Genomic DNA, 26,465 nt, shown 5'->3' on the forward strand with positions numbered 1-26,465 from the left:
GAACATGATAAAGGTTTGAGGGAGCTTGTGAAATGTGCTGTCATATCGTGCCTTAGAAATATTGCTTGATTGACGTTTCGTCCCTGTGGCGCTGACGTGGGAAAAGAATAGGGCGTGGCCATACATATGTAACATTCACGACAGCGTTTTAGCATGGGGGGGGAATACCAGACACTGTTGGCTCTCTAACTCTAGAATTAGTATTTAATCAGTTATGAAACAGTACCGGCTAGTGGCCTAGTGGTTAGCGTGTCCACCCCTCGATCAGGAGATAGTGGGTTCTATTCACGGTTGGGTCATACTAAAGTCCATCATAAAAAATGGTACCTACTACCATCTGGCAAGGCACACCGCAATATAGATGCGAGTGGGGAGTTAAACTCTGGCGGTTACCAGAGGACACGCCCCCCACTGTAACCTTAGCTATGTAATGGGCGAGAGGCCGAGGGCTACGGAAACGGAGATCGGTGCTGCCCGATGCGCCACATGGCATGGGAAGGACTTTTTGAGTTATGAAATGAAGTTCATTCTTAAATACAAGTCAAATTAAACTACATGTGCTCTGTGCTGAACAGCAGCAAGAGATGCTTATTGACATCTTGTATCGTGAAATCGCCCCGATAAACAACACTGTTTCATGTCATAAATTTGGAATGTTTATGGCTTTCCAGACTGCATGCTGAACCTGAAAATTGTGCTTTTTGTGTTTGAGTGTGACCGCTGTTTGGCAGCTAAATAAAAATTTTCAGATACTGTGTAAAAGTATATTTTGATAATCTTCCAAAATAATACAGAAGTGGATGGAAAATTAATTCCTTTCATGAGAAATATTATCCAATCAAAGCACACATTTGATCCTGGTTCCCTATTGTGCTGCTTTCTACGACCAATCACGTGTCTCCTTTCTTTCACACATCTTCACCCCAGCACAACACAACATGCCCAAGATGGCGCCGTGGACGGTTGCCTCGGTACTTCGCTCTCTCGTACTTCCTATGTTTTTATGTATTTTTGTTTTTTGCGCCTCTTCTCTGGTCACATGGTCCAGAGAAGAACTGATAAACATTGGAATAACCACCAGTAAAGTTTTTTTTCATTGGTTTTCATCGATCCGGAAAGTTTTCCAGAGCTACTTGTTGGAGGAGGAGTAGCAGCTCTCTATGGTCTCTGCCGTGGACACCAGAGACACCGGGGGAAGCGAGCTGGCGCGCTCGTCAGGCTGAGGCAGCGAGGGTTTCGCACTGCACTCCCGTCTATTCACCTGGCTAACGTCCGCTGTCTGGCCAATAAGATGGATGAACTGCTGCTCCTCAACTCAATCAACACGGATTTTAACAGATCTGCTGCCTTGTGCTTCACCGAAACCTGGCTCGGTGAGCACATCCCGGACACTTCTCTCCACCTGCCTGGAATTCACCTGCACCAAGCGGACTGCGAAATGGAGCTCACTGGGAAAACGAGGGAGGCGGAGTCTGCTTTTACATTAACGAAGGTTGGTGTACTGATGTCACGGTTCTAAACAAATCGTGCAGTCCTCATCTGGAGACATTATTCATAAACTGCAAACCGTTTTATGCTCTGCAAGAGTTTTCCTTGTTTATTCTGGTTTGAGTCTACATCCCTCCTCAGGCTTGTGTTACTGAGGTGTTACAACACCTGGCTGACCAGATAAACATGGAGAAAAAGCACCCGGACTCTTTGCTCATTGTTTTGGGGGACTTTAACAGAGCAAACCTCAGCCACGAACTGCCAAAATATAAACAGCGCATTAAGTGTCCCACCAGGGACTCTAACACTCTGGACCATTGTTACACGGTTTTAAAGGACTCCTACCACTCTGTCCCCCGTGCAGCCTTGGGACTATCTGATCACTGTATGGTTCATCTTATCCTGACCTACAGGCAGAAGCTGAAATCTGCCAAGCCTGTAGTCAAGACGGTGAGGAGATGGTCCAATGAGGCCAAAATGGAACTACAAGCCTGCTTTGACTGCACTGATTGGAGTGTTTTTGAGGCTGCAGCTTCAGACCTGCATGAACTGACTGATACCGTGACATCTTGCATCAGTTTTTGTGAGGATGTGTGTGTGCCCACCAAGACCTTCCGCACATACAACAAAACCCTGGTTCACTGCAAAACTCGGGCAGCTTTGCCAGGCCAAGGAGGAGGCCTACAGAAGTGGGGACAGAGTCCTGTACAAACAGGCCAGAGAAACACTGACGAAAGAGGTGAAAGCAGCTAAGCGGAGCTACGCTGAAAGGATCAAAAACAGCCTTTCAGCCAATGGTCTGGCGTCAGTGTGGAGAGGCCTGAAGAACATCACCAACTACAGGAGACCATCCCCCAATACTGCAATGAACCATCAGCTGGCTGACGAGTTGAATGTGTTCTGCTGCAGATTTGACATGTTTACACCCCCTGCTATTCTGCCTCCTCTCGCCTCTGACCCCCCCCCCCCCCCCACCAGCACTCAAGATCTGTGAAGAGGATGTTTGTCAGCTTTGTCGCAGACAGATCAGGAAGGCACCCAGCCCAGACGGTGTGTCACCCTCCTGTCTGAAGGTCTGTGCTGATCAGCTGGCCCCCATCTTCACCCAGATCTTCAATAGATCTCTGGAGCTGTGTGAAGTCCCCTCATGCTTCAAACGCTCCACAATAATCCCAGTTTCCAAGAAAACCACCATCACAGGACTGAATGACTACAGGCCTGTAGCCCTCACATCTGTAGTCATGAAGTCCTTTGAGAGACTGGTGTTGTCACACCTGAAGGACATGACAGAACCTCTATTGGACCCCCTGCAGTTTGCCTACCGGGCAAACAGGTCAGCAGATGAAGCAATCAATATGGGACTGCACTACATCCTGCAACACCTTGACTCTGCAGGGATGTACGCCAGGATCCTGTTCGTGGACTTCAGTTCGGCGTTCAACACCATTGTTCCAGACATCCTCCACACCAAGCTCACCCAGCTCACTGTGCCCTCCTCCACCTGTCAGTGGATTATAAACTTCCTGACAGGAAGCAGCAGTTGAGGATGGGGAGCATCACATCCAGCACCCGGACTATCAGCACTGGCGCCCTCCAGGGGTGTGTGCTCTCCCCACTGCTCTTCTCCCTTTTACACCAACGACTGCACCTCAAGAGACCTGTCTGTTAAACTCCTGAAATTTGCAGACGACACAACGGTCATCGGCCTCATCCGAGACGGTGACTAGTCTGTATACAGATGGGAGGTTGAACGGCTGGTCTGTTGGTGCGGTCAGAACAATCTGAAGCTGAACACGCTCAAAACTGTGGAGATGACAGACTTGAGGAGGATCCCACCCCACCCCCCGCCACCCATCACCAACAACACTGTGACTGCTGTTGAAACCTTCAGGTTTCTGGGCTCCACAATCTCCTGGGACCTGAAGTGGGAGACCAACACAGTCCCCATCATCGAAAAGGCCCAGCAGAGGTTGTACTTTCTGCGCCAGGTCAGGAAGCTCAACCTGCCTAAGGAGCTGCTGACACAATTCTACTCTGCCATCATTCAGTCTGTTCTCTGCTCTTCCATCACTGTTTGGTTTGGATCAGTCACCAAGCAGGACAAGAACAGACTGCAACGGACAATAAGGTCTGCAGAGAAAATTATTGGTGTCAGCCTGTCCTCAATCATCATATCTTGTCACGATAGTGTTTTATCCAGGAGATGGTGGTGTTGGTGACTTCTCTTAGGTCCACATCAGAGCAGTGAGGACCTAGTGGACAGTCCCGTAAGATGTGGTCCATCGTCTGTTCTTCGCCGCAGGGACATCTTGCATCTGTCCCAATACCCCAACGTGCCAGGTTCTTCGTTTTACCCACTTTACTCCTTGCCCGGTTCAATGTTAACCAGTCCTTGCGACTGAGAGAGCTTCCTGTTGGCAACTGCTCTTGATGTTCGGGAAGCGCTGCGTTGAGATCAGCGTCGTCTAGGTCTTTCCATCTTTCAAGACGGAAATTTGATGTCTGAGCAGGGTCAAGAGGTTCAACGGTGATGAAGCGCTTGCGCAAGGCAAGACGGCGAGGTACTTGCTGGTGAAGTGGATGGCGCTCATCGTTGGCCTGCTTGAACCGCTCTGCATGAGACAGAGAGCTTCTTGTCGTACGTTGGGTGGTGCAATGCCTGACAGCCTATACAAGCTTGGCAGTGGGGTTGCACGTATGGTTCCTGTTATAGTGCGGCATGCAGTATTCAGTGAGGGGTCTACTTTGTTGGCGTGAGCAGACCTAGCCCAAACGGGAGTGCAGTGCTAAAGCTGTTGTTCGGATGGTGTTGGCGTCGGTTTCCCAGTTTGGCCAGCAAGTTGTTTCTGCTGGAGATCTTTAACTTAGGTGGGGTTTACATTAGACCGTATCAGCGAATCATCAGATTAACATTTTTAAAAACGATTAGTGTGCACACGGCAACGCCAATACACGAGTCGCGTGCACACAGCAACGCCAATACATGGATACGCTAATCACATGACTAATTCGGCATGCAAGTTGAAATGTGTCAGTGCGGCTCATCGCTTCCTCCTCAGCGGCTGCGCTCCAAATCACTCCGCCCTGAACAGCGAGTGCCCTCTGGAGGGTGCGCACTCCGGCCCTGCGCAGCTCACAGAGCGCGCGAGTGTAGTGCACGAGCAGTGATTCGGGACTGAGCCGGTGTGCGCAAGTCACTTACCACTTGCAAGTGGAAGGATGGCAAGCCTAAAGACCATCATAACTACACAATGGGCAGTATTTGCATCAGTATTTGCAGTATTTTCATACTTTTATACTCTTTAATGAAAGGTGATACAAGGCGGAAGTCCGTGCCGTTTTTCAGCAGTTGCGTCACATGACCAACGCCAGCGAATCAGGAAGGTGGATGTCACAGTGATGTTGTCCAATGACGACGCCAGCTAGAGCTCAGCACAGCGTATCCGCGTATTCTGAATGTTTACACAGCACCGGATCAGACACGATCTGGATTGAATATGTGGACCCTGGCGGATTCCCGTTTCCCGGCGTATGTTAAATATTAAGTTATTACTGAAACTATTGATTGAAAAAAGAGACACTGAGAAATGGTCCTATAAACGTCTTTACCAATATGAAAGATTACCAGGACTACAAAAATGCAGAAAAATAGGCTTTACTTATCCAAATGCACCTGTTGGTTCAAAAGTTAAAGTGCAGAGAACCTCACAGCACATGAAGTTACCTTAAAATATAAATGCCTCAGCTTTCATGTAAGAAAAAAACTATTAATACTAGTACTGTGTGCAGGCAGTCTCTCCTGAAGACTAAATTAAACAATAATTATAAACTAATAAAATAAATGGCTCAGGCTTCATAGAAGAAAAAAAAAACAATTGGAACAGAATCTCACAGTATGATGCTGAAGCTGCCTAAACAATGGAAAATAAAATACCATTTTGGCAAAAATGTTGGCATCCATTAATTTCTTGTATTAAGTGAAAAAAAAAAACTGATGTAAAGTGCACAGTGCTTCACTGTAAACATAACACACTTTCAGTAACATAATTTAAGCCTATATAAATACTGACTCGCACATGCTGCTTCTCTTGAACGTACACATGGAAGTAAGCAGTGTTGCCAGATACTGCTGATGTTTTGCAGCCCAAAATATGTTCAAAACCCGCCAAAATGCACTTTCAACCCCCCAACTCGGCGGGAAACCGCCCAATCTGGCAACACTGGAAGTAAGGCGGAAGGTAGTTTGTCGACGTCACCTCAAGAATGGCTTCTTAAGGAAAATGATCACAGGGGGATATTCCAGAAAAAACGCACCTGCCCGCTCTAAGCGAAAAAAAGGGATAGATCCAGCAACCCAAGTCGATGGAGAACTTGACTGGTCGTTTCGAATCTCGAATGAGCAACTATGGAAAATTACCAGATCTTGCTCAATAAGGGACTTTTACCTTGCTCAATATCTCAAATACATGGGACATGTTTGCAGGATGGAAAACAGTTCACTACAAAAACGGGTGCTGTTTGAGATCAATACACCCAAGAAGATCTGGACTAATGTGGAGAAGATATTAGGCACAGATGTCTCCCAGGCACGGAGAACACTAATGAGCAAATCGGAGCTGAACTGACTCCTAAATATAAGACTCAACCTACAGTCGGTGCCCTAAGGCCAAGCTTGGCCAATAGGGAAAACGTGATGAACGATTGGTCAAATTTGCGGGAAAGTTGCGGTGATTGGATATAATTGCAACACCGCCCTGAATTTGCGGGGATTGGTTGAATTTGCGTTCAAGTTGCAAATTGCAACATAGCGAAATCCTGGAGGGTCTGTAATACGCCATGAAACGTTCCAAATAGGGTACAAAATGCTCGCGTCCGTATTGGCCCCTGCCCCTCTCGACAATGCGTTCATTATTCGAAATAGTGCGTCTTAGACGCGGGCGCGCCAACAATCTGAGTCTCTGTTGGGGTGAATGGATGGACAAACGCATTATAAAGACATTCAAGTACAATTGAATGGAGAATAGAAAAAAGCTAAAATAAAATAAGGCAGATAAAACACAAGTTTGAGTGAAGAGCGAGGAATTAATCAAAAGCCTCAAATTTGATTTAATAAAAGGCAGCGGTGAAGAAGAAAGTATTCAGCCTTGATTTAAAAGAACTGAAAGATGCAGCAAGCACAAAGTACTTTGTATTGATTTAATGTGGGAAATATGCTCAGTATAATATGTATTTTTGTGATAAATCCATATGTTATTTCCCAGCTGGGAGGTCCGTATGGTGAAATACCGTCACCGAGGTCTTGAAAGTACTGAGCGAGGCCCTCTGGGCCGAGGTCAGTCTTCACGGCTGAGGTCACGGTATTTCACCATACGGACCGACTTTAAGCTGGTAAATAATATATTTATTTTCTTTACCAAATTCTAACAGAAGACTAGAGCGCCCGAAAGGGAAAACCGAGCCGAGCTGCCATTTTTAATCCTCATTCACGGCTGTAATGCAAATGGCTTCCTTACAAGTGCACTTCCATGGCAGGGGAAAAAAACTACATTTTGCCGCCTATGTAGTCCCCTATTTATACAAAATTGAGTCATTCAGGATTCAGCCATGTTTTTGCTCGGTGTTAGCAACAGTTAGAGGTTTTTAGCTTTCTCCTGAAATGTTTTATTTCTTCCTCAGGGTAGTAAAACTCGCTTTCGCTGTGAAGACTGTCGTTATCGCTATCCATGCTGTAAAATTAATGCTATTCTCCTGAGAAATGCTGGCAAAAATTTATAAGATTTTTGATCATCTTATAAATAAGTCTTATAAAAAAAAAAAAAAAAGAGAAATGTTGACAAAAAAAATGCTACCATGTTGTGAACGAGCAAGTCGCCAGAGGTCCGTAACTGGGGTCCGTACTGTAGGATACGGGCCCGCTCACCAGCCAATCAGAGCGCAGGATTTGATGGAAACCGGACCGTGAAAAAAAAAATGCATGTATTTATTTTGAAAACCCACCAGCCGACGGATATGGCACGTTTTAATTGTGCGACAGTAATGATGTAAATAACAGCGTGATTGAGTAGTGTCCGAAAGCATTTTTCATTTTTTCAACTTTCATTGTTATGCTGCTGATATTCAAATCTACATCACTATCACCCCTTCCATAGCCTCTGTTCAGCTGCTAAGGGCTTGCATCACTGACCTTAAGCAATGGCTGTATAAGAACTGCCTTAAACTTAATGCTGGCAAAACGGAGGTTCTATTAGTAGGTACCAAAAGACAGGTTCAGAATTTCTCCAGTTTTACTATTGATGTAGATGGTGTGTCTATTCATCCTTCCCAAGTTATAAAAAACCTTGGAGTTCTCTTAGACTCCACCCTTGCGTTTGAACCCCATCTTAAACTAATTACTAAGAATGCTTTCTTTCACCTCCTCAATATTGCACGTCTCCGCCCTTTTCTTTTGGAAACTGATGCCAATATGTTGGTCAATGCATTTATTTTTTCTCGTCTTGACTTGCAATTCTCTCTTTTACTGTCTCCCTGCCACATTGCTCAATCGCCTGCGGTACATCCAAAACTCAGCAGCAAGAGTCCTCACACTCACCAAGCGCACTGCTCACATCACTCCTGTTTTACAGCAACTGCACTGGTTGCCAGTTATCTCCCGGATCAAATACAAAATCTTGCTGTTAACCTATAAAGCTCTTCATGGTTTCGCTCCTTCCTATCTCTGTGAGCTAATTCATTTGTACTGTCCCTCCCGCTCCCTCAGATCTTCTGTCTGTGGACTTCTGACTGTTCCTCGTTTTAAATTGGCATCTATGGGTGGCAGATCATTTAGTGTTGCTGCTCCTAAACTTTGGAATTCGTTACCACAATCGCTTCGTGACTGTTCCACACTCTCAAAGCCAACTTGAAAACTTTTTCTCTTTATTCTTCCTAATTTTTTTTTTTTGGTGGTAACTCTTCTGTAAAGGGCAATTCCATGTAAATGTCAACCTCACCATGCAAAAATAAAGCAACATGTAATACATCAAAACCACTCCCAGAGATATCACCTAGGCCTGTATTTTACAGATGTGAATAAGTTGAACCAATTTGTAACCAACCTAATGTCACTGTCAGTCTTTCTTTCTTATAATGTAAACCCCAAGCTAAAATCAACTTTGATCATGTACAATTCTATATTATTGCCACAAGCCACAGAAATGTATGCTAAAATCCACAAAACAGCAAAACAATAGCCATCCTAAATATTATTAAAGAACTTTGATAGTTTTAGCTGATATTTAGAGAGTTTTTCAAAGGGTTATGGTGGTTAAATTGCTGATTTTCTAAACATATGCCATGTCTATTTCAGACGTGTCACATCCATAACGGAATTTCGTCGCATCCATAACGCTGACTTTTTTCCTTCCGAAACTCTGCATGAAATACAAAATATTTTAAACAAACATTTTTTAATATTCACCTTGGACCCCTCTATCAAATGGATATCTCCATTTCGACATTAGGTTTACAATTTCACAGAGTTTGATAAAAATGTACAGTCACCCAAGAAAAGTGATACTTTTTCTGTCGCATCCATAACGCATCTTTTATTGCCATTTTCTGGCATGCCCTAGATGTACTATGGGAATTGTTCTTGTTCTATCACTTCTCCAGTATGGTACAGCCTTAAAATATGCAACTCCTGTTTAAATACTGGGAGACAATAAAACATGCACTGGGTCATTTGTTGCCATTTTGAGTTCAAGTGTCACGTCCATAACGCTGGAATTGCTGTAAAGCGTCCTTGGGTTTGTGAAAGGCGCTATATAAATTGAACATTATTATTATTTTATCAAAGAGCTCACTATATAGTCCTCTATATAGTAATTCTCTGTGTAGGGTGTTGGGAGTAGTGAACGAGTGAGTGATTTCGGACACAGGGATGGTGACTTGGATGTCATTAATGTTGTCAGAAGCAGATGATCTGAAGGAAAACGTTTATGCGTTGTTACGTGCACATGACAAATTCACATGGTCAAGTTCGTCCTCTGAGTGAGGAGTTGAAAAATTCCGGAGTATGCTGCATTGTGGAAAAAGTGGGAAGAAAGACCGGAATGTAAGATGGCAAGACAGACAGTGGTGTGGGAGTGGTGCGTGTATAATGCCTCGGTCACAACCGGCTGTACGTGCTCCTACGGCCGGTCTACGTGCAAGAAACGCACGGAGGGCGCGCGTGTGACTTGCTGATTTTTGAGCCGTAGACTGGCCGCAGAGGTTCTTTTGTCATGTCAAACAAACTCTACGGGCGCTTACGTTTTCTTTCAGGTTGCAAGACAAACTTACGGCCAACGTGCATCTTTGTCCACGCACCAAAAAAAAAACCGCAGCGATTTGGGAAACACCAAAAATCGTACGTCTGGTTGTGACCTAGGCTTAAGACGAGATGCAGAAGCTGGGCAAGGCAAAAGAAATGCAGGAAGTGTGAGGTAGTTTACGTTGGCCTGTCAATTTTCTGTGTAATTTTAATGTAAGGTTTCCACTCATTCCCTTCATCCACTCATCAAAAAAATATTTAGACCAAAACGTGGCAATCTAGGAGTATTCTGCCAGAAGTTATCTAGTCTCCTGCTGAATTTTGAATCAAAAGTGTTATGAGCTAAAATTCATTGCCGCCTTGGGGGATGATCTGCAATTCAAAAGGCTTCATTTGTATTGGGATGTGTATTGTGTGCAACTGGAAAGAGAGTATTCTAGCATTGCGCCATTTTTAAAATTTCATTTATTTATTTTTATTTATTTTTAAAAGGAAACAAACCCTAGAGACCTGTATGCATGCTACATTTGTGCGGAACATTGTAAGAAAAAAATTTGTGAAAGTTTGATCAAATTTGGACAATTCATTAAAGAGTTATGGTTTTCAGAGTTTCTTCATGTACGGCTCCTTTTGGGTTCTTAAACTGGCAACTCTTCCCATATCTGTGATGCATAAAATAAATTATAAGACAACTAATTAACGTGCAGTTTTATAACCGTGACCATTTTCTGTGCTTATTCAGTATATCTGCATTTGTGCAAAAATTCAAGTAGTTGCCACCAAGTAGTTCCAGAATTGAAAACCTAAGCTCTTTCTACTGATTGCATCGTGGTGTATTAGCAGTTCTACAGCGCGGATGAGCAGGGTTCCCGCTGGTGCGCGTCACACTTGTTGTTGATGAACATAATCCATCAGTGATGAAGAGAAAATTACTAGCAGTTGTCATAGTGACGAATGTATTTGTCATCTTGTCTTTTCTGGAAATCCCTCCACAAATCCCTGCGTTTGCTGAAATCCAACCACAGTGAAGAGACGGCGGGAAGCCGGAGCATTAAAATTAGCATGTGCTTGTGACCAATAAAAAATCCTCCACACACAATGATCAAATGGGCGGCAAGCTTTTGACCAATCTCAGTGCGCCTTAATAGGCGTGGTGTAATTATCGCTGCATGAACCAAGCAATGGCGCAGTCTAAATTGATTACGTTTTTTGGGCAGTCTTCAAACACTGAAGGTGATTTTAAAGCGAGACGGCCTTTCGAGTTCATAAAATCTGTGAAATTTAGCTCCCTCAGAAATGTCGTCATTGTGATTATTTCTGTAATCTCTCAAAATGTCAGGCCATTCCGTGGCTGAGCAAATAATGTGCATGAAATCGCGCGCTTCGTGCAGACCGACAGAGGAAGTCCATGTGTGCGAGTGCGCATGCGCAGGTTTACCTTTAAGCGTGCACTGACAGTTCCATTATTCTGTAACTAAACGAACAGCTGATCACACCGAGGTGCTCGCTGAGCGCCGATATTTATTAGTTTGGTCCTGTGTTTCCTTTCCTTCGTATATAACACATCTTTTCTTCTCGCTTTCTTTCCATTACTGTAGTCGGTCTTTCACGTTTCATTCGCACAGTCACGTCCTCCATTTTTCTCTCCTGTTTCAAATTTATATCCCACAATGCCTTTCATGAACGGGGAAAGCCCACCACGCGATGCATGATGTAGTATGGGTGAATTGGGTGAATTTAGGGCCAAGTGGGGAGAAATTCATTAATTGTTCTATTTAAAAAAAAAAATAAATAAAATTGGAAGTCTGATTTGAATTCAGTAGCTTTTGGCCCACTAAACAAAAATAATTGCTTGTTGGAAAATGATTTTCATAACCTATACTTGAAGGTGGTCTAGCTTTAAGGGCTGAAACAGCCATGGGGAGGCACATTCAGAGCCCCAACACCCTCGAGCACATTGGATAGTGTCCAGTAATGCAGGTGTTTTTTTTTTTTTTTTTATATTTAAAAAAAAAAAAAGGCAAAATGAAAGTGCTGTCAGCAGACAAGCGACTGAAGGGCTTGGTGTTTCAGGCAGCATGGAGTGTTGATTTCCTGTGACGAACGTCTGATGTAAAACGGGGTGTCGTTCTGTGTTTGGTTCATAAATCAACAGAAAATTCAGGTTCATCCACTATTGGTTGTTCCGAGATTCTTCTTGACTCTGTTCAATTATAAGTCAAGTTTTGTGTTGAAGTGAAGGCTAAAGGGGGAGTCCTAATGCCTCTTTTCAGTAGTTCCATGTTAAGATAACCTTAAGTAAGCTCAAACTAAGGAGGTTTATTTTGGCTTGATGGTGCACAGGCTGCCCAGAATCAAGTATGTCTTATTAGAGGCTGCAGTGGAGTCCGAACTTTTATATGTAGTGGAGAGGCCTGTACAAATATTTTGAATTGGGCCAGTTTGGTTGGTAAAAACCTGTATATTAAATCCAGTTTGATAAGTCGGTAACTCAGAAAAAAAATAAAGTGAAGAATACTACTTTGACTTCTTGATTTTTATTTTCTTTGAAAAAGTGGAGAATATTTTCCAGAACCCAGGGGGAATGCTGGGATGAGGGACACGAAGACACATCAGAGAAAGGAGGGGGGGGGAAAGATTTGGGTGTTTTTTTGCTTCTCTTCTCTGAAGTTAGACAGCAGGTTATTCAGGTTCATAAAATGACACACATTATGAGATACAACACACTTCAGTTCTGTTGATCTTAACGTGGCACATCACATGTTCCAACAAACATTTAAATTTGATCGCCATCACGATCGTTTCCTGATGTTGATCTCAGGAATCATCGATCTTCCCAAGCCTCACGACAGTCCTTAATCTGATCAATCTTCAAATCCCTGAATATGGAAAATAAAACAAGGGTAAGGGGTGAGCAGAAGAAGCTGTGGTACTTTATTCTTGGGTGGTATTTTGACCAAAGCAGGTCAGACGTTTCTTTAAGACCTCAGGGAATGGAGTCAGTTTGTGGAAAAGGGGTATAATGTCACCCCCCCTTTTTTTTTTTTTTAAATAAATGTGGTTGATATTCATTCGACTTGAGCGAGATCTTTGCAGCTGTAATCTCTGAAAGAGTGAAATGTTTCCTCTCCACTCAAATGGTGTTTTTAATTGCAGAGGATGCCCGCTCCGATCAGACTGCGGGAGCTGATCCGGACCATCCGGACGGCTCGGACCCAGGCCGAGGAGCGAGAAATGATCCAGAAAGAATGCGCGGCGATCCGATCGTCCTTCAGAGAAGAAGACAATACTTACCGCTGTAGAAATGTGGCAAAGCTGCTGTATATGCACATGTTGGGTTATCCGGCACATTTCGGACAGGTGAATTAAAATTTTTTAAAATGAATCAGTAAAGCGCTTCCTTGCTGTCCATGGATGTAACGTTTATAGAACGCTTGCACGTTGCAAAAAGATTTTATTTATTTAAAATTAATTCTTTTTTTAATAGCTGGAATGTCTGAAGCTGATTGCATCACAGAAGTTCACCGACAAGAGAATAGGGTACCTGGGGGCCATGTTGCTGTTGGACGAGAGGCAGGACGTCCATTTACTTATGACAAACTGCATTAAGAAGTAAGAAACAGACAGGAAGTGAAAGGCAAAGTGAACGTGCGCTCCTGCAGCTCTGTTCTACATGTCTGTGTGTCTGTTTATCCGTTGCAGCGATCTAAATCACAGTACACAGTACGTCCAGGGACTGGCCTTGTGCACTCTCGGCTGCATGGGTTCGTCAGAAATGTGTCGTGACCTGGCTGGGGAAGTGGAGAAGCTGCTCAAAACGTCAAATTCCTACTTGAGGAAAAAGGTAATTCTTAACCGCATCGCACTGTCTGAGACGATCAGGATTCTGTTTTGAACTTGAAAGGAAATGAGACACTTTTGTCCATGCAGGCAGCACTGTGTGCGGTTCACGTCATTCGGAAGGTTCCAGAGCTGATGGAGATGTTTCTGCCAGCGACAAAAAACCTGCTGAGCGAGAAGAATCACGGTGAGGCACAGTTTGCAGCAGACATTCAGGATTTTTTTTTTTTTTTTTTTTTGATGCTTATTTACACACTGTAATGACTGATAAGCTCCTCAATGAGGGTTATATATATTAGGGGTGTGCAAAAATATTGATACGGCGATATATCGCGATACTTTGTCTTCCGATTCAATATCGATGCTCAAAATTTGAATATCGATATTTTTTTCAAATAATAAATGTTTCAGACGGGTTGTAAATCCAGTATGACTTCTGCACCTCTGCTCCGCGAGGTGTCGCTGTGCCGCTCCCTCACTGCAAGGCACTCTTCATCTTCTCTTTTTTCCCCCGGCGGTTGCAGTGAGGGGGAAAAAAAAAAAAAACAAGCAAGCATGGCTGTTAACGTAAACCTAGAGACGCCGCCGAACTTTAAGGCAGATGTTTGGAGGCACTTTGGATTCCAAAGGAAAGGAGAAAAAACAGTGAGCTGGACAAAGAGTACGCACTCTGCAAAACCTGTTTCGCTCCAATTAGATATTCAGGTAACACAACAAACTTGCGAACTTACTTAGCACGACACCACCCCGACATATTAGCTCAGCCGGAGCCACCGAAACCCGACCCGAAGCAAACTACACTGGACAGCGCCAAAGTCCTCCCGTCTACTTCAGTGATGTGTGACTTACTGTAACTGTGAACTTCATTTTGTCATTTAAGGCCAAAGGCAAGAAGTTGCACTTTATCTTGCATTTTCAATTTTAGTGTGTATGAGACACTGCATTTTATTTTGAGTATTTACTCTAAGTTCAGAAGAAACGTGATTCACTGAGGTTTCAGTTCAGTTTCAGTGTGTGGACACTGACCCACACTGCACTTTGTTTCATAATTGTGCTCAGGGAGACTAAGATGCCCACTGCACTTTTCAATGTGTTTCAGACAGTGTGTTGTTCCTGCAAAATAAGCACAAGTTAAATGTTCTCCGGTATATGTTCTCAAGTTTACAAAGAACAAATTGATATTAGTGTTAGCACTGAAATGTATGTGCAGTCTGCAGTGCAAGTTTTAAGTTTTCATAAAACAATTTGATTCTGCTTGTTAAGCAGCACTGATGTGTCCATGCTTACAGAAAAGTTGATAATACTAGCGCAGAAATGGGAATTTTCTGTATGTTGTAGTGAAGCAACTCTTGGTTTTGCCAGCAGTGGAATAGAGACAAATATATGTCTGGCAAGAGTGTGTAGTTATGTATGCGAAATGTAATTTTAGTGGTCAATAAATTCTGATTTTCTTCAGTGACACAGATATCGTGATGTGGTTGAAATTTCTTGCAATATATCGATTATCGCAGAATCGCTGTACCGTGATGTTATCGTGGGCAAAATATCGCCATAGTATCGTATCGTGAGGTATCTGGTGATACCCAGCCCTTATGGGTACTGAAATGGGGACATGAACTTATTTTTAAAAATTCACCTAAAACCATTTTATTTTATTTTTTTTTTTTTTACCATCAGGTCACAAAACGTAATCTTTAATGAATGATATGTTAAAAGATAACTTTAATTTTCTGAGATAGTTATATGCCAAAGTCAGAACGTAACAGAAGTGTTGTGGACATATATATTCTCAATTTTAACAATGTAGAATTACTTTTTGAAACATAGGAAGGTGATGTTTTAGCAAATATAATTAATAAACATGTGTAGTAGAATAAACATACACATTCTTTCAATAAGATTAACATGGTATATAGCTAGATTGTAATTAATTTGTAACAGACGCAAGATGGACAATCGTAACAGAAGTAATGTAACAGACATCATTTTGGAACTCATAGGCTTGACTTTGGCATATAAATATGTTTTTATTACATCTCAGAAAATTAAAGTTATCTTTTAACATATCATTCATTAAAGATTACATGTTTTGTGAACTGATGGTAAAAAAAGAAATGGTTTTAGGTGAATAAGTTCATGTCCCCATTTCAGTACCCATAAGCGTGGAATCACTCATTCTCATATATATATATATATATATTAAAAACTCCTTTGATACGCACTTAAAAGCACACTTCCCAAAATTCCTTTCCTGAGCCAATTGAGTTTAAAAAAAAAAATGACCCAACTTATGTTACTGTGCAATTTATTTATTTTTATTATAGGCATAGAAATATATCTTTTTAAAACTCTCGTTCAGGCATTTCATATTGATTCACATGCAACAGTTTGTCACACAGTACGAGTGTTCTGTACTAGACTGTATGGCGTGTATATAAACTGTCCCAGATTTAGCTTGAAATGTATGTTTATATAAACAGTAATAATAATGTAAATATCATTAATCGTGACAAACCGTAAAGATGTTATTTGCAAAATATATATATATATTTTTTTTCATTTTAACCCCGGGCGGCACGGTGGTGTAGTGGTTAGCGCTGTCGCCTCAAGGCCAATTTATGCTGACAACCCAGTCCTCGCAGACGGTGTCGCAGATGGTGTCTGCATAGCCCCCCCACCTTCGCAGACGCTCTGCGCGCACCTCCCAAAAATTGTGACCACCGCAGAAGCCTCGCAGACAAGAGGGCTCTGATGGGTCCACTCTACATCCGCTGTACACGCACTTCCGCTTCCCTACTTTCCCGGTTTTTGTTTTCACGTCCGCCATTTTTAAAAACACGAGCGAAGATGGAGCAGCATGAAGAGCGGTTGATTGAGGAAGTACGTACATCTATACGACTCCAGTTCTAGTCATTATAAAAAAAAAAAGTTCTAGTCATTATAAGTAATCGGAGGATAAACACTCCACTAACCACACCCACCAACTACTCCTAGCGGCTTCGCCGCCCCCTTGCGTTGTGGCGGTGAATAACGTCGCACACGCCTATAACTCCCCGCTCAACAATAAATTACAACTGTCTGCGAAAAGCTGTCTGCGAAAGCCTTGTCGCAAGAGCATGCAGAGGCCTTCACAGCAAGAAGGTCCTGGGTTCGAGCCCCGTGGCCGGCGAGGGCCTTTCTGTGCGGAGTTTGCATGTTCTCCCCGTGTCCGCGTGGGTTTCCTCCGGGTGCTCCGGTTTCCCCCACAGTCCAAAGACATGCAGGTTAGGTTAACTGGTGACTCTAAATTGACCGTAGGTGTGAATGTGAGTGTGAATGGTTGTCTGTGTCTATGTGTCAGCCCTGTGATGACCTGGCGACTTGTCCAGGGTGAACCCCGCATTTCGCCCGTAGTCAGCTGGGATAGGCTCCAGCTTGCCTGCAACCCTGTAGAACAGGATAAAGCGGCTAGAGATAATGAGAGATGAGATTTTAACCCCTTTTTATCAGGAGGCAAATGAGGTTATATCAGTACATGGTCAACAGTAAAGGAGCTAAAAATCTAACAAAAATAATGTACATTAACTTTGTAACATTTGGGTTGTGTTTATGAATATTGGCATTAAAATGAGGGAAAGCCATCACGAGATCTGTGCTTTGGATTATTACAAAAGAAAGTTAGTTATGAAACTAATACTTTAAATAAACTGCACATTATGTATAACCTGTAGGTTGGGTATCTTTACTGTGTAAAAGACCTTGATTTTCATGGGGAAAAAAAATTTGTACAGTCATAAATGTTAAAGATCTAAGATTAGCTACAAAAATGATTCAAACATGACATTTTTAAGGCAAAATGAGTTTCTCGGCTACGTAATGGCGGCGCTTCGCGAGCAGAGCCCCAAACTTTTAAGACAATGCATCAATCTGATTTTTGATATTTCGTGACCATCCGGTGTACGTGTACCACCACAAGGAACCCAATCATAACGTATAAGGCAACGTATCTCGAGCACTTGACCACCAGACAACGAAATTTCTATCTTTATTTACATGAGAGAGATGGGTTTTTATCCAGCACTTATTTTTAATTTGCTTTTCAAAAAAAAAATGGGATAATTAACGAAGAAATATTATGGAAAATATTCAGCAGTTTCATATAAAAGTAGTTGAAACGGTTTTATTAGTCCATTAGCTTGTTGGGCAGTTTCTATCATGTAAGTACAGGGGGAGTTTTATTGAAAATGCACTTGCAAACAGATCCAAAATGGAGACACAGGCAGAGCTGAAAAACCGGCAGTGGTGGAGTGAGGCATAGACAGGATGTCGGAGGGAATACAAAACTCAGTCCAAAACCAGAAAAGTGGTACTTTCACAAAGTTGATGTTACTCATGGTGATGATACACGGGGCAACTTTTTGGGCAATGTTGCCGAGCAATGTTGCTGGGCAATTACGTTTTGACTCTTTTCTATTGAGATTGGGCAACATTGCTTCTTTCTGAATGGTTTTGATAATCTCTGGCAACTTTTTGAGATAAGCCAATCAGAACGCGAGTATCGAGTCATGTGACCTCCGGTGAGGTTCGGATCAGAAATTTCAAACAAATATGGCGGCTGCTCAGTGTCAGTGGAGTGAAGAGATGGAGAGACTCCTCATCTGTTTTTACGCCGGTAAGTTGTTATTTTAATATTCTATATGGAGGAATTTACCTCACCAAAGCTCTAAAAAACAACAGACAGCTCGATTAAATGGTCACAGCAAAAATTAAGACATCAATTTTTTTTTAGCTAACTGTAAACTGCCGTTGCTAGCTGTTGTTGCCCTGAAAAGTTGCCCTGTGTCTCACCTAGTTGCCCGTTGCCAGCAACTTTGCAACAACAGCTAACAACGGCAGTTTACAGTTAGCTAAAAAAAAAATTGATGTCTTAATTTTTGCTGTGACCATTTAATCGAGCTGTCTGTTTTTTAGAGCTTTGGTGAGGTAAATTCCTCCATATAGAATATTAAAATAACAACTTACCGGCGTAAAAACAGATGAGGAGTCTCTCCATCTCTTCACTCCACTGACACTGAGCAGCCGCCATATTTGTTTGAAATTTCTGATCCGAACCTCACCGGAGGTCACATGACTCGATACTCGTGTTCTGATTGGCTTATCTCAAAGTTGCCAGAGATTATCAAAACCATTCAGAAAGAAGCAATGTTGCCCAATCTCAATAGAAAAGAGTCAAAACGCAATTGCCCAGCAACATTGCTCGGCAGCATTGCCCAAAAAGTTGCCCCGTGTATCATCACCATCAGAGTCCTTATGTTTGCGCTGTGATTGAGCTCTGGTCAGGAACAGGTGCATGATTGTTAGTCCTAATGGCACTGCGCGAGCACCAGCACGTGTGGACGTGACTGATGTAACCAGAAAACTGTGTCAAGTTTGATATTGGATGTTAACTCTACAGTAGTGATGTAAAGTGAAGGCGCTGGTTCACGACTATCCACCAGGTACCCAGCAGAGTCACATTATAATAAATGTGCTGGTGTTTCTGGCGCATGGCATGCGGCATTAGAGAGAGGAATAAATATGTATCGTAACTATGATGCGTGTCTCGTTGCTGTTATTGTCAGTCACAAGACACTTCTGTGATTTATTGAGGTGAAGAACCATCGAATTGTCGTGTTTATTCATAGTGCTGTAATGTTATTCTATTCAGGGGGATTTTGTGCCCTTGGAAATATTTTGCTCATAAACTCCTCAGGAGCTCTGCTTTGAGACATTGATAAACTTTTTGTTTTTTCTCCTGAGGCCATGGCTTAAACCAATTTTATATATTTAAAAAAAAAAAATCATATTCTCTGTACTTTGCAGGATGTTTTTATACAAGTAAGACCTGGGGGGGAGAGGAGAATCTGCTACTGAAACTTTAAACAGGGATGTGATTTTTCCGCGAATTCGCGGAATTCCGCTTTTTTCACCTCAAAATTTGAAAAAAAAAATGTTTTTCCGATTTTTCGCTCAAATATCCGCATTCATATCCTATTCGTTCCGACTTTCAGTAATTCCGTCATTGAGATGAAACGAGGTACGTGATTGGCCCATCGCTCTGTAACAACCAATGAACGCGCTTGTTAGATAGCTGTACGTAAGCTCGCTTCAAACAGAGTTGAAAGATGGCAGCCTCCGTGATCGAGCGTAAAGATGCAAATCAAGTTAAAGAAATGGACAGAATAGTGAAAAACAAGTTCCGCTGGGAATGGTTGGAGAAAGAGGTTGCTACAGACGTTGGACATAATACCGTGAGACATTTGTTCAGGTCGGGGCGGATCGTCTCTTGCTCGGGGGAGAGAGAGATGGCGTGCTTGCTGGAGGCCCCTCTACACATCACATCAGCGTGTTATCTGTGAGTGTGTGTCGTTTGGTCACGAACAAACTCAGCTTTTTATGTGTGCGTTTTGTCCGACGTGGCAGAGCCGAGTGTGTTTGACAGGACACGGTTGTCTGGGTCGAGCTAGTGGGCTGTGTGTGTGTTTAGGGAGGCGAGAGGTTGGCTGACGGTCACCCGGAATGAGTTCACGTACCGGCGCGCTGGGCGGAGAAGAAAGAGAGGAGGAGATGCTGTTCGTCATTTAGTCCGCGGAAATATTTCCACTTTGGGTGTAAAATGACTGGAACATTTGCTCAGGGAACAGACCCGACACCAGAGTTAGCTCCTGAGTTAGCACGGCTTGCTAGTAGCAGTGAAGTTCTGTTACTTTACACTCAGGCTTGTTGCTACTTAGCCATGTAGCTGGCAAGAACTTTAACGCACCACTTAAACACAAGTCTGTCAAGGCCATTTATTTATAATTTGCTCCTATTTTGGAGCATGTATAGCTTCTTCTGGCTACATAGGAAGTCAAAATATGTGTTGCAGCTGCTTGCTCTGGCTAACAGGCTAAGTGAAAGTGAGCGCTGAGCAGCTGGAAACGCCCCCTGTCCTGTTGCTCCACCGCGCTGATGAAGAGGAAATCTGTTGCGCTGAAGACCAAACCGCTCCATAAGGCATATAGAGTGCACTAGAGAGACGACAGGGGCCCCCTGTGTAGGGCACTTGTATAGGAAGGAGGAAGTGATTTGGGATTGAGCCTTCAGTGTGTGTATATGGAGGCTACTATATAAAGTTAGTTTTGTTTTAGAGAAGTGTCAACATCATCTTGACCAGTGTTATCAGCCAGGTTGTTTTATTTATTTGAATTATTTTTTAAAAAAGTATGATAATTATGCATGAATGAATGAAATGAACTTAATTAAATTTACAACCAATGTAGATACATTACATTATTTACACATTACCGTTATATCTAAGGCATAATTAACAAAATTTACAGCAATAAAAAAAAATTAAGGGTGGCACGGTGGTGTAGCAGTCAGCACTGTCGCCTCACAGCAAGAAGGTCCGGGTTCGAGCCCTGTGGCCGGCGAGGGCCTTTCTGTGCGGAGTTTGCATGTTCTCCCCGTGTCCGCGTGGGTTTCCTCCGGGTGCTCCGGTTTCCCCCACAGTCCAAAGACATGCAGGTTAGGTTAACTGGTGACTCTAAATTGAGCGTAGGTGTGAATGTGAGTGTGAATGGTTGTCTGTGTCTATGTGTCAGCCCTGTGATGACCTGGCGACTTGTCCAGGGTGTACCCCGCCTTTCAGAAATATGAGTAGAAATATTAGAGATATTGGCTTCTTCACAGACTTCTGATTGGATTGAATGGATTCAGCAAACACATTTCTTGTGAATGTTGTTTAGTGAAAAAGTGATTTTTATTCTTGCATATGAAAATCCTCAAGTGAGTGAACACTGTACAGTTCTGTATATGAGTCAATTTCACAGAAAACGTTTTTTTTTTTTTTGTCCGGACATGTTTTGTTTACATTTTGAGATTTCTAAAACCTTTTTATCGTCTCATATGATAAAACGTTATCAGTTCTACCTTGCATTTCAAAATTTGACTACTTTGGTTCATTGACTACTTTGTCCCCCCACCAGGGCGCTGCCCTGGACCAGCTGGGGGCTTGTGGCCCCTAGACCCCCGGCTAAAATTTTCAGATAATTTCACCAGCCCCAAATCACATCCCTGTTTAAAGGGCATATTCTGGACTAATTTTGTGGTTTTTTTTTTTTTTTTTTTTTTTTTTTTTTAAATATATGAAAGTATGTTCCTTTACACACTCATCCAGAAGGGTAATTTTGCACAAGGCCATCTGTCTACAGCAGAAAAAAATAAAATAAAATGAGTCTGGAAAAATCCCAAGGGAGTCTGGAGCCAGATTCGTGACGTTATCTGCGGAAGCGCCAGCAGGCTGCGCGAGCTTTGCACGGTTTCAGTGCACAGCCTGTGTAGACCAAGCGCTCCCGTTTCTCTCTTTGTCCGGTCTTTTGGGAAACGATGAGTACTAATCCCATCATGATTGGTGTTGCTACACCCTCCTACGATACATCTGTTAACCATTTTAATAATTACTCGATAACGTTGAAGAAATTTGCAGAAAACCACCAGGTCGTTTTCTCATAAACAAACCAGCGCTGACGTAGGATTCAGAAGGAGGCGTCCCGCACGCGACGTCACGAAAATCAATGTTTGCCGGGAAATCCAAATGCCAAGTTTTTTCAGAGGCGGACCAATTCGCCTCAAATGGCTTGATTTCAACTGAATTTTTCTGGTATTGTGTAAGGTAAAAAAAAAAAATAGAGAATGTTACAGATATTTGACCAAAGTTTAATATAAAATAGAAGAATTGCATTGATCTTGCTCTTGAATTTACCCGTGATGTGCACTTTAAAGCTAGCCTGGCAAGCCAGACTAAATGTGAATATTTAGTCTGGCCTCGATCCGTAGACATTTCCGAAGGGGGTGGGAGGAACAAACCGCTGTCTTTTTCAAACTGTCTCTGTGCGTATAGGCCAACGCTCTGACCAATCAGCGCAACTGTGACGTAGTCAGAGCGCGCAGTGGGGGAGACCTTGAAATAAATAATTTTTCAAAATGCATATTAATTAACAGGTTCTAGATATTAAGAAGTTTAGAGTCTGTACCACATACTCAGTATTTTATTTTTTATTTTTTCCAAGTGTTTAAGGGTTTGCTTAAACTGTTTGAGTGTTTTTATTTAGTGGTGTTTGGTGAAATAATTTCCCTTAAATTTAAAATAACGGGAAAATAAGAAACAATCAAAAAGTAATGTTTCAAAGCTGTTTATTAATTCCTCGTACTGCACAAACTAGCCCCATCCTTTTGGGTACGAGCGGAGCCAGCTGGTAGATCAGACTTTTGCCATAGCTGGTCGGCAAAACAGCGAAAACGTCCTTGAAAAGGAATGAGCGGAGAGCCTCTTCCTGCTCATGTTTCAACGAAAACTCCAAGTCTAATTCTTCTAAAACTGATTCCAAAGCGGAGTCAAACGCGCGCTGTTCACTAGCCGTAGCCATCTTTCCTGCTGTGCTTTCTCCAGCATCGCGCAGCTTTGTCGTCACTCCTGCAAAAGCCCGCCCAAAGAATCCAAACAAAAACCTTGCGTTGTGATTGGCGGGCACGATTTGATGCCCGGGGTGTTTTTGTTTATATGGTGCGAGGCTAGAGCCACTTGCTAGGCAAAAATATTTTTGGCCGCTAAACGGGTGGGTCCAGTTTACTAGGCTACTTTAAAGCCCCAGACAACAAATATTAACCATGTAGGCATGTCCGATAACATGATTGACCGCATCGTCTCAACTGTAATGCATCAAGTGGTCGTGTGAGAAAAGGGTGGAGGAATGAATGAGTGGTGCATCCAGTGCTGAAAGAATATTGTCTTTTATTTATTTATGGATTCCCCCCCCACAGGAGTTCTCCACACGTCTGTCGTTTTACTCACTGAAATGTGTGAACGGAGTCCTGACATGCTCACTCATTTCAGAAAGGTACGTCTTCATTTTCTTCGGCTTGTGATTTTGATGAATAACTGCATTGAATGACTGAAATTTTTTTTTTTTTGCATTACTTTATTTGAAAAAAATCTTTTTCATGATCTTGACTTGTGACAAGGTGCTTGTAGACACACTTGTCGATTTTTCGATACTTGATCTGCATTGGTATTTTCTTCAGAGCACTTTTTCTTTAGAGCATGTTTTCCTCTCTCTTTACTTTTTCTTATTGGTGTATCTACTGCTTCTCTGCCTCTCGGCCTGAACTGCCTCTCTGGCACGACCCACCTCTCATTACTCATGATCGTAACATTTATTTTATTTAATTTTTTTTTTAAAGCTCTTCTCTGAAAGTTAAACCTCTCTTCCAGTTTCCCGCCCTAACATCTACTTCATATTTTTCTGTCATTTGTCTGTTACAATTCCTGCATTGTGTTAGAATGAGAAGGTAAGAGGACGTTCTGGTTTCATAGCTGGTGCATGCTTTTAAAGAATCTCTCTCCACCGTGCTCACTGTAGTGCATTTTAATTAATTTATTTGTTTTAATATGTTCTCCTTGTCGTCTTTTTTTTCTTTCTAGTTATGATTTTGATTTTGAATGTCGTCATAGAGCTGTGTATAATTTGTGGTTCAGTGTTACACCATTTAGACTAATAACGGTCATTCATTAGTATCTGTCACTGTGATCTTCAGAGCACAAATTTAAAAATGAATGTTACCCAAAACTAACACAGGATTAAATATAAATCCACTGTTAATTATACGCTTCATCCACGTAAGGTGAGTTCCATAGTTGTACAACGATTATCATGACTGATGCATCCATTTGACTCGCTTCTAACTGAATGTGCTGAGAATCAAATTATTCCAAGATGATTTTCACTCTCATTGTGTTTTATGGTTGCTCCCTTCCCCTTTATTTATTTATTTTAAAGTGTTGTATGATTTATTTAGAAATCAGAATTCCATCCATTTCATTGGTTTATTTTGCCACTGGAGTTTCTTCTTTTTCTTTTCTTTTTTTTTCTAGCTGGTTCCTCAATTGGTGCGAATCTTGAAGAACCTGATCATGTCTGGATATTCTCCTGAGCATGATGTGTCCGGCATCAGCGACCCCTTTCTGCAGGTAAGCTCCACCCCTTTTCTATCCTCTCTTCTAAGGCTGAATCCCATTTCACCCCTTGGACCAACCCCTTGGCCCTTCCCCTCCATTTTGTGCGTTCACGTGAAGGGGTAGGGGTATCCCAATCCCAGTTAACGCGGAGGGGTAGGGGAAGGGGGAGGGCTTCTGTACCCCTCCAAACGGAGATTTTCCTGGAGCTGACTCCGAACGAAGGGGTTTGAGTGATTTCCCACAATGCCATGCGGATTTCAGCGAGATTTCATGCGGATTTCGGAAAGATGGCGGTTCCCGCGGCGAAAGCTTGTCATAAATGTATTTTCTCCATTATTTACGTGTTTTTAAGTTGTTATCCAGAGGAAAAACGCCGCTTGATTCGCTTTCGAGCTGAGAATGAGCAGCGACTTCTGAAATCCAAGCTGCTGCTAAAAAGCTTTGGGAGTGAGTATTGTTTTCGGTTGCTTTACTGCGTATGTTTTGTTCTGTTATTCTCGCTTTTATTGTTTACATGAGTGTTCTGACACCTCATTCTGTCGGATGTGGTGCACGAAGCGCCAAAGATATCCCATTCAGTGGTGTTAGTTAACAAATCACACCCTGCCAGCAGAGATTTCTGCCTCTGGCTCTGACTGTAGCGGCTGGTCGCAGCCAATGACGCGTTGCGTTTTGCTAACGTAAACGCTGACGGAGGTACGCAATGACGTATGCGATCGTTGAAGGGCTATCCCAATACGTAAGGGTTGAATTTCAAGCCCTATCCCTTGTAGCTCAGTTTCAAGGGGAAGGGCCAAGGGGAAGGCGGAGGGGAAGGGGTAGAAATTGGGATTGGGCCTAAGTTTCATCCAAGAGTGGAGCAACATGTCTATCAGTATTCTCATAAAATACTCCCTACTTGAATTTTTTGAGGTTTTCGAGTGATCATTGATACTTGTAGAACACTCTAATGCTCTCCTGTCAGGGTTGCCAGTTGTTGATTTTGAGTTTTAAAAATCCAGTGTTCTGTCTTTCCTGCCCCTCCTTACAGCTTTGTTCAGACTTTAACGGTTCATGCGACGTATTGTGATGCACCAAAACGTTAAATAACCCTTATCCTGTCCAATAAATCAGTTGGCAGATCAAATCTGTTAATATTAATCCTTGTAACATATTGGCAAAGGTAGAAGTCGCATCAGTAGCGCACTGATATCTGTCTGAATGTGAGATTTACGAGCGCGATTGTATTTCTAAACGCTTGTAAGCATTTTAAGTAAATACAATTCATTTACAAGGCATAATTGGAATCAAATTCCCAATCCCTTAAAAACAAACCAAAACCTGAGTTTGAGTGCACATTTTACACCAATCAGCCATAACGTTAATTCCACCTGCACCACACTAATAGTGTCCTGCCACCAAAACGGCTCTGACTCATCGAGGCATGGACTCCACAAGAGCTCTGAAGGTGTGCTGTCCTTTAAATCTCATAAATTGCGAGGTGTGGCTTCTGCGGATCGGATTTGTTTGTCCGGCGCATCCCACAAATGCTCGACCAGATTGACACCTGGGGGATTTGGAGGTCAGGTCAACACTTTGAGCTCGGTCATGTTCCTGGACCATTTTTGCAGTGTGCATTATCCTACTGAAAGAGGCCACTGCCATAAGATGCTGTTACCAGGAAGGGATGTATTTAGTCTGCAGTGATTATTTGGGGAGGTGATGTGTGTCAAAGTAACATCCACGTGAAAGCCAGGACCCAAGGTTTCCCAGCAGAACATTGCCCAGAGCATCACATGGTCTCCATCAGCTTGTTTTCTTCCCATAGTGCATCCTGGTCCCAGCTCCTCC

The 26,465-nt window shown here is 42.7% G+C and overlaps 1 protein-coding gene across 1 annotated transcript in view; it reads left to right on the forward strand.

Moving 5' to 3' along the window:
• ap1g1 (adaptor related protein complex 1 subunit gamma 1) overlaps nucleotides 1-26,465 on the forward strand; it is a 64,078-nt gene that overhangs the window by 15,212 nt on the left and 22,401 nt on the right. Inside the window, exons 2-7 of the mRNA XM_060940803.1 lie at nucleotides 12,935-13,138; nucleotides 13,266-13,390; nucleotides 13,481-13,622; nucleotides 13,709-13,805; nucleotides 23,441-23,517; nucleotides 24,552-24,647. Of these exons, the coding sequence (XP_060796786.1) occupies nucleotides 12,938-13,138; nucleotides 13,266-13,390; nucleotides 13,481-13,622; nucleotides 13,709-13,805; nucleotides 23,441-23,517; nucleotides 24,552-24,647 (738 nt within the window). The 5' untranslated portion in view covers nucleotides 12,935-12,937. The remainder of the gene's footprint in view (nucleotides 1-12,934; nucleotides 13,139-13,265; nucleotides 13,391-13,480; nucleotides 13,623-13,708; nucleotides 13,806-23,440; nucleotides 23,518-24,551; nucleotides 24,648-26,465) is intronic.

This window comes from Neoarius graeffei, chromosome 15 (assembly GCF_027579695.1).
Source record: "Neoarius graeffei isolate fNeoGra1 chromosome 15, fNeoGra1.pri, whole genome shotgun sequence".
In the NCBI taxonomy this organism is placed as follows: Eukaryota; Metazoa; Chordata; class Actinopteri; order Siluriformes; family Ariidae; genus Neoarius; species Neoarius graeffei.